Raw genomic sequence first — 9,134 nt, 5'->3', positions numbered from 1 at the left:
GAGAGAGAGAGAGAAGTAATTCACGCGCGTAGTGTATAGTCATTTAGATAGGGTATGATAAGTTTGGTGTTAAACAAGAAAACGTAGCGCATGTCAAGGATTTCTTGTGTAAGAAATGATACGAGAAAAAATCGGGTCGCGAGATCGTCATTGGATATTTACAGGTTTTTGCTATATTCATCGAATCATATCGAAAAAACAATTCACTAGAAAATTACCGGCCTTCCGGCAAAATGGGAAAAATATTCGTGATGTAAACACAAGTATTATTCCTCTCCAAATATTCTTGTTTCCTCTCTCTGTTCGAATATTTTCACAGCGAAACTTTCTATTTTTGTATCGAAAAGTCATGTAAATTATGTAGATTGTACATACTAACGTAACAATCGTTGCGTCGTATTTGACAGTACAGACAACAAATATTTTTATCCAGAGATTAGACTATGTATTCTTATGTATTTTGACGCTCTGAAACTGAAATCCTGAAGTCTTTAATTGCTCTATCACATCACAATTTTTTATATCGACGGAAAGTCGATTTTTCAGTATTTTTTACCTATCAGCTTGATATTATCGTTGAATTTATTTTCTCTCTTTTATCTCAAGTTGTAAATTAAAAACCAGGCCATAAATGACTTTAAAAATAGTAGAAAATCGAGCTATTTTCCATTGATAAAAAAATTGTGATGTGATGGAGTAATTGATAGACATTCCGTTTCAGAGCGTCAAAATATATTATAGTCTAATTTCCAGATCAAATTAAATTTCATTAAATTTTGTTTTTTATGCCTGTGTGTTTCTTGTTGTGCTAATGTTTTCTTCCTGGTACACTCACGCTCTAAATCGCCGATTGACAAACAATCGACGTTGCAAACAGTTTGTTTTGCACCTGCACCGAAGCTAACTTGATTCATCGAGATATTTTTAGACGCGATTAAATTGTGCCTTCGTATGACGTGGGTCGCGAATGCGCGTATTATTCATCCTGTACGTACCTCGTCGTGTGTCGCTTCGCGGCATTCCGGATTCGCGTTGTATACGCCGTATTCACAGTAAAATTGCGGGATTGATATGATATCTATATTTGCACAATTACGTTGTTTCTGCGATGCGTACGTCTCAACTGCGATCTAGAAACTCGAAACTGGTACCTATAATATGAAATGCCTTATGTTTTTCACGGATTATCTAAATAGTAAATAGAAGTTTTAACAGTGCAATTTAGACCGATAAGTATGCACTGCAATGGAACTTTGTCTCGACTACTTTTAATCCGCTGTTATCTTTATCAAGGGTGAGTTAAGATTATCGCGGAAACATGATTACCGACCATTCCAGGATGAGTTTTCCAACTACTTTGCCTCCTTATCGCAACGTTGTGGACATAATTTCTATTTTGTTAGCATGACTAAAAAATATGCTTTGCTGATTCATATGCATGTACATGCGTACTTATACATATTAGGAGAATGGTGGGCGCAATCATAACATCGTAAAAAAAGAAGAATATTATTCTACGTTAACATTCTATTTTTGAAGGATTATCTCATTTTATAGAATATATTATATTATAATTTTCAGTATGTCAATATTTTTCCAGTTACCGTTCTATATTTCTTAGACAATTTCATAAAAAATTCAAATTTTTTAAACTTTTGGTTTATAAAATTCTTTTGTCTAAGAAGAACAATTTAACAGCTTTAATTTGCCGCACTAATTACTGTCGACATTGTCTATAAATCTAACCTAGATTTACGTTAAATTAATGAATATATCTGCCCGAAGAAACCTTGATGAGTCGACCTGGTTTGAATTGTTAATGATATGTTACTAATATCACTGTTATGCATGAGTTCGTCGAAATGGAAAACGTAACATCCTTAGCGACGCATGCCTGTGCAGTTGCGTATGTATGCGTATACCATATATGCGAGAGCTCATAGAACCATGTGAATACAATTACGTTTGCGTGATATACACCATGTACTTGCGATTGAAGCGTCGGTACCTAGTACCGTTCTAGCAGTAGAATACAGATTATATAAAACGTAGCACTGTATGCTATGCTAGCGGAGCAAGTGATATTTGCATATCAGTAGATTTTTCTTGCGGTTTCTTATGAATTCATATGAATAATCAATGTGTCAGAACTTAAAATCTCTTCCCTCGTTGCATTTTTCAGTGATATACGAAGTTGATTAAAATGTAGCGATAGAACTTATGAATTTTTATCCATAGGTTTTAATGAAATTATTATAACATTCTGCAGTATACTATCTGATTAATTAAAACTCAGCACTGAAGATATAAATCTTCACATATATATAAATATTACAGACGATAAAGAAGTATATAAATATTTGAATATTTGCAATATATTGCATTAGTTTTGATAAAATGCCAAGTCGACATAAATAAAGCTGTCATTTTTTTAATTTAGTCTTTAACTAAAAAATTTTTGAGATGATAAACGTGTAATTGTTTATATTACGGTGTTAAAAAAAAGTATATTAGCATAAGCAAGATGCAGAATTTTATCACTTTTGTTACTTTAGAAAGAAAACTGTAAGTTTTTGTTTTTGTATTATAAGAAAAATACTATACAAATTGTATCGTTAAATTATACATCGAACCGAGTTTTGTTAGATACTAATGCAATCTTGAAAACATTGCCTTCGTTCAATTTTGTTAAATAATCCTGCGATCGAAAAAGACAATTCGCAGACATCACGCCTTGGCAACGTAATCGCAGCTTCACGGAGGTAGACGTTGGCCGATCGACCTACGCTACTGTATTATTAATAGATAGTGAAAGTTACATTAGATATTTGTGCAGGAACCCAGAAAATTGCCCACTGTCACGAAGATATAATAAAACTTTGATAACCGGTGCCGTAATGCGCGCAGATTTCACGCTAGGACTCAACTTCTTGCCGCATTGACATTTGTCGAAACAACCATCGTGCAAAATACATTTACAAGCAATAAAGGAAGGATCTCTTCACTAGTGTAGTAAACTCATTACATTCATTTTATTTAGCAGGAAATCCACACCTTTTTTTTGCATGCATGCCATGTGATTCAATTTCTGGTGCTAAAAGTTATGCAAGAGTTCTCTCATCAAGTTTTACGAAAAATCCTTTACGATTGGAAATTTAATACTTATACGAGAAGAGATTTATTTTGTACAACGAGTTTGTTTTATAATTTCCTAATAAAATATAAAGATAAGTTTTGATTTCTATCAGATATTATTTCTGCAAGAACGGACGTTATTTGCAACCACATTGCACTTTTGCAAATAGTCGGCCAGCAGCCTCGAACGACCAGGCGAATGCGTTTCGCGAATAACATTTTGCTAAAACAATGCTCTCGGACAGTGGCGATTCGGGTCCTGGTTCGTGGCGTAACTTAATCGGCAAAATAACTTTTGTTCACTGACTCGCTGGGCAACGTGTCGCGCGCGAGAAGTTTCCCGACAAATTTGCAATGTAAACCGCGCCCAGAGGAACGGCCATGCGACACGTGTACGATTTCCAAAGGGCTGTATGCTGAAGCATACGTACGGATATGTACTTACATATAGTGGAAGGTAACATTGCCATCTCACCGTGCTGCACGAGATCGATGCAAGGACGCTTCTCTTATCCTGTTTAATCTCGTTAACACTCTATTATTTGCCGCGTACACTTACAACGTATCTATATTACGTCGAAACTATATCTTTCCTCCTCCTTTCCTTCTGACTCGTTTACTTGCGATTAACCTGCCATGGATTGAGTTTTAATTCGTTTGCTCGAGTTTGTCTAGTAGAACTATCGAGGACTTGCTTCTTTGTAGTCCTGTTTAGTCCGAATTATATACAATACAATTCAAATTATGTAATTGAACTACAATAGATAAAAATGAAGACGTTTTTCTGTAATATAAATATGAACAACTGTTTTTTCTTAAATGATTTTGATAATTTAAGAAAATAATTTTTTTTCGGGAAAATGAAATTTTGTTATGACAACTGTTAATGAAAAGTAACAAGCATACGCATTCAATTGTTCTTCGTTTTAAAACGTGAACAAAATTGACAGAAAATGACATTTCGATCAGAGTTCGGTTGAATTATTAAAATTATCGTGGCGTGAAGGAAATAACAATTTTGACCGCTACGCATCGATTCCGATCGATGTTTTTTCCCCTTCACGAATAGATCGAATAAATTAGCCTGGCATTTGAAACGTCATTATCCACACCCATCGGATCATAATCCTGCTCTTTTTCAATAAGAGTATTATTAAAAGGTCAAATATTGTATATAACAATATAATAATTGTTCTAAGGGAATAAAAAAAAGATCTTTTGCACGTGGCATCGAGCGAATCTCGTATATGAGAGAATTTCGTGTATTGAGAGTACATTCGCGTTGATAAGTAAAGGAAATAATTGTTCAATGTGCTGAAAACGTTCGACGCGTCACATGGGCGAGTCATCTGAGATATCTTGTAGCTGAAGGCCGATCGTAAAGACGATGAAATAGTATTGAACTCACTGATGCTTACTCACACATCTTACACGCCATCGTGTTTTCGCGTCCCGTGAGGATACAAACGATATTATGCAACGCGATTCACACAGGATGGCCGCCGATTGTGTAATCCTTCGACAAGAGTGTCAGAGACCAAGTCATGTTTCCGTTAAGCTTATTGCTTGTATCGTCTTCCCGGGGCATTCCACTAAATTGAAAGATAACGCAAGCATTTGGAAATCATTATCGTTATTTGTTGCAAATAATTTGAGCTCGCCATATAATTCTAAAATTATCGCAATCCTCTATTAAATATTGCAGATGTCTCTAATTTAGTTAACGCTTATTATGCTTCTAATTTTGTTAAGAGTTCTTAATTTTATTCGAGAAATAAGTAGCGAGCTAATACTAATTGCATATAGAGCATGCTAATTGGATATACTAATTACCTTCAATATTTAATTTTCAAGTTGCATGCGTATGTCATTGAAAGATACTTCTAAAATTTCGGCGGTCGTCTAAAATTTCTTAAAGAAATGTAAAGTGTCTCCCTCCCAAGCAAATTTTACACAATATTTTAATGAAAATGCCATTTTTCAAAGTCAAATCTTTTCTGTGCAATATCTTGCAACGAAAAATTCCATTTGCTCCGAAAGAATTATGAGAGTCGTCCTCCAACATTTTAGAGCCGAGATTTCATTCAGAATTGTAAGAGTAAGCTGAAAGAAAAAAATTGATGCAGCTACTTTATCTACAAGATTTACGGGCGATCTTTAATCCGCCAGTCACAAAAATGCAGGATTTTTGCGGCCGCAAACTTTTCAAAAAGGATTTCTAGGGCACAATCGGTTGCGTCTATGGTTTTCGGTCGAGTAAACGAGCCGATGAGCCAGGTAATGCGAATTAGCTTAATCGGCTCCCCATGCGATCGATTCGACGATCCTTCATCCACCTCGCGTCTCAACGCCCGCCTGGAGAATTGCCCTCGTATTCTCCCAACCTAAGGGCGCGTCGAAGTAATTATACTGTTAATGACTTATTAATCCTCGATGGTGCTACCTATAAGCCATCGACGAAACAGAATCGATAGAATCATTTGCTTAATCTCATGCAATTATTTCATGCTTCATGGTTGATATTGTAAACCATTATATATTTTCACTTTAAAATAATTGTTTATGACAGCATTCAAAATCTGAATAAGCAATGTTTCTGATTTTCTTCATTGTATTTTATAAGGTAAACTCATTAAATTATCGCTTTATTAATTAGTTATTTTTATTTTTTATTTTAATTAGTCAAAATGATGCGAAAAGTATTTCCTTTTCTTCTTCATTAAAATTGTCATAAAAATATTTTCTTTTCAGATTTTTCAGAATTCATAAGTTTTTAACAAACCATTTTTCTATCGTTATGCATAGATTTATTTCATAATACTTTATGCATATATTTCTCTTTTTATATTTCTCATGATTTTCCTCGTGTTCCAGATATGTTCTCATTAATTCTACTCAGTCTACAACTTAATGAGAACATATATCCATTTAACAATGAAAACGGTACTTTTTTCTTCATTTAAACTTTCATAGGATATAGAACGACAAAGTATAACATTCATGCTTATTTCTGTTGCAGATTTATCCAAGTTTAAAGGAGGAAGGCTCGGTCTTAGGAGCCGCCACGCAGAGAGTTACGAGGTACGTAGTTTCTTCTTTTTTTCTCTTTTTCTTCAAACCTTGCTCATGCATTTTGCGATTGCAAATCATGGAAAGCTGCACGCAAGTTTTACTGGACATAGTATAAGTAATAGGATTTCAGTGTCGCTTTTAAGAGTTACCTCGCTCTGTAATTTTGCTGACGGTTATTGCCAAGAGTGTGCATCATCGTTGCTGTTAATTGCGCGAAAACGTGGGTCAGAGATAATCACTTAGAGGCGGTCGAGGAATATTATAATTGATACAATCATATTAATTCCGGAGAGATAATTGAATAAATAGAAAGTGACGCGGTATGAAGCTTCTTCCTAATGATCCACCGAAAAAATTGTGTTACCCATACCGTTAATGCGATTAATGTTATCGTACATGCCATCATTCTACACACAGGAAGTATGTCACAAAAGAGAATTTATGAAAGGAGGTCCGCTAATTTGAGCTCGACAATGGACTTGATAGCTTATTGGCTTAATGGACAAGTAATCGTGTTACACATCCACTTTCCGCTAATCTTGAAATACTCGGTACAAAAGTTATATTACGGATACAATTGGACATCATCGAGCAACGTTACGAAGCGTATATCAGGCAATTACTTCTTCGATATAAATAATACAATATAAATGATGATGTAACGTTAAAAAATCGTACAGACAGCAACAATGTTATAATTAAAATAAACGATGCTATCTTTTTGACACGCTTATGTACCACGATTATGATCTTTCGTCGATCGTGCAATAAATCGTGATATATCGCACGTAAGGAGAGAAGAACGCAATTTCCTGATGTGATGGCAACAGCCTCCGAGGTGAAATCTAAACGATCTAGCGCGTAAGCGTCGAAGGTGAACCTAACTTTACAATGAATTGAGAGAGATGGTGGACTCGACCTTAAATGGTCACACTCAGTGAATGGCGAACGCTGCGTCGAACTCAATAATAACGTAATTTTATTTCTATCTTGCCACTATTCGTAATTGAATCATATGCTCACAAGCGCTACAATCAGTTCGTCGATCTTCAGAGAAATCAAAGTAGCTAACATTTAGACATTCAGTAATTTTTCCTTTAAAACTGCGAGGTCGGAATGTTTTAACTTTAGATTTTTCTACATTAGTCTGCATGCAATTTGAATTAAAGAAAAAATAAATTATGATTTAATAAACGATTTAGAGTTATTTCTTTATACTAATGAACAAAAAAGATTTCCTTTTCTTCTCAAATAAAGATATAAGAATTGCTCGTTTCTATTTGACTATTTCTATTTGATTCTTTTTTTTATCATGTAAAATATTTTATAACAGATTTCTTTGATACGATTAGAATATTTTATAATAGAATTATATTATGTTAGCACAATAACAAAATTATAATAGCAGATTGCAAATATTTAGAATAAAAGTCTATAATAATTTATATCTCATCCTATTTATATGTTTTTATTTATGATATATCTATGGGAAATTATTGATATTTGAATACTCGACTCGTTAGAATCCCGGATTATTGTAACGTGTCGATTGCGAAAGGAGAGGAATCGAATTTCGACAGAGGAATATTTTTGGAGTCCGGACACGTTACATGTAAAATGCGTGGCGCGTTGCGTGCAGGACGACGGTCTCTTGGTTCTCGTTACTGTGGAAAAGGATCTAGGTTGTGTGACAGGTTTATCCTATATTCAGACAGCTTTTAGGCCGCGTGACAGTGAATCCACACGGCGATGATCGAGCGTGGGGTCTGTCGCTTTAGTTCGCTCTCATCCTACGCCTTGTTCGACTGATTCCTTTTTAGGATCAGTAGAACCTTTAGACCCACAAGTGCGAACGTCTAAAAACTACTGTATACACGCAAAAGCAGACAAAGTTCAACATTATTATGTTCAACATATTTATGTACATATTTATATACATTGTATATCAGAAAAATAAGTTGTAAAAGTTGTAAAATGGAATAAGTTAAATTGAAGCTTTCTGTTAAATACATCGAAAATATGATAAAGAAATAATTTGTAATTTTAATCTAAATTAATATATTTTTCTGTACAAAAATTAATTTTTATATATTTTTAGTTTCTTGGATCATAAAATTCAATATTAAAAAGTCTTATATTAATGAATAGCATATGTTAATATGACAGTAGTTTGTTTAAAAATCTGAATGAGAACATGCAGCAAGTGACATGCTTGTTATACATATTTTATGAGAACTATACTAGACTTTACTACTGCTCAATTATACCTGTTCAAAGGAATTTACTTTCTCCTCGATCTTTTTTTTTGAGTCATGTGGTGTACGTCAATTAAATTTTTATCTTGCTGAGAGTAAGATTAAATCAATCGATAACTTTGTTGCGATAATAAGAAACAGGTGAATAGTTCGTTCTCTCGCACATGACGAGTTAATATTTTTAATTTATTATCAGCAAACATATTATGTAGTTACACAAGCATTCCTCTCATATCACATTACGGCCTACAGTAGTACATGAATATTTGTACTCATAAGTGTATGAGCAAAGGTGAATTTATTAAACATTTTACAGGTTTTAGACTTTCACTTAACGTTTTCGCAATTAATCTGTTCAATATTTTTCCAATATTAGATAATTTTATTTATTAAAATGTTGTAATTTAGATCGATACAATTATTCCATGTTTCATTTTCAAGATGTAATTGATAAATTATAATTTCAATATAAATAAAAATATTTCAATTAATTAACACATTATAACGTTCCAATTACTTGATGTAAAAAATAATTTTTTAATTACACCAAGAAAAATTGAAGAAATGAGTGTGTGTGTGTGTACACACACACACACACACACACACACACACACACACACACACACACACACACACACACACACACACACACACACACACACACACACACAC

The 9,134-nt window shown here is 33.8% G+C and overlaps 1 protein-coding gene across 1 annotated transcript in view; it reads left to right on the top strand.

The window, feature by feature from the left end:
- The window catches only part of LOC105624162, a 19,788-nt gene that overhangs the window by 1,393 nt on the left and 9,261 nt on the right, over positions 1-9,134 (top strand). The window contains exon 2 of the mRNA XM_012205522.1: positions 6,155-6,216. Coding sequence (XP_012060912.1) covers positions 6,155-6,216 — 62 coding nt within the window. The remainder of the gene's footprint in view (positions 1-6,154; positions 6,217-9,134) is intronic.

This window comes from Atta cephalotes (assembly GCF_000143395.1).
Source record: "Atta cephalotes unplaced genomic scaffold scaffold00074, whole genome shotgun sequence".
Classification (NCBI taxonomy): domain Eukaryota; kingdom Metazoa; phylum Arthropoda; class Insecta; order Hymenoptera; family Formicidae; genus Atta; species Atta cephalotes.
Note: the sequence above shows the minus strand (reverse complement) of the source record. Positions and strands in the feature narration are given on the sequence as shown.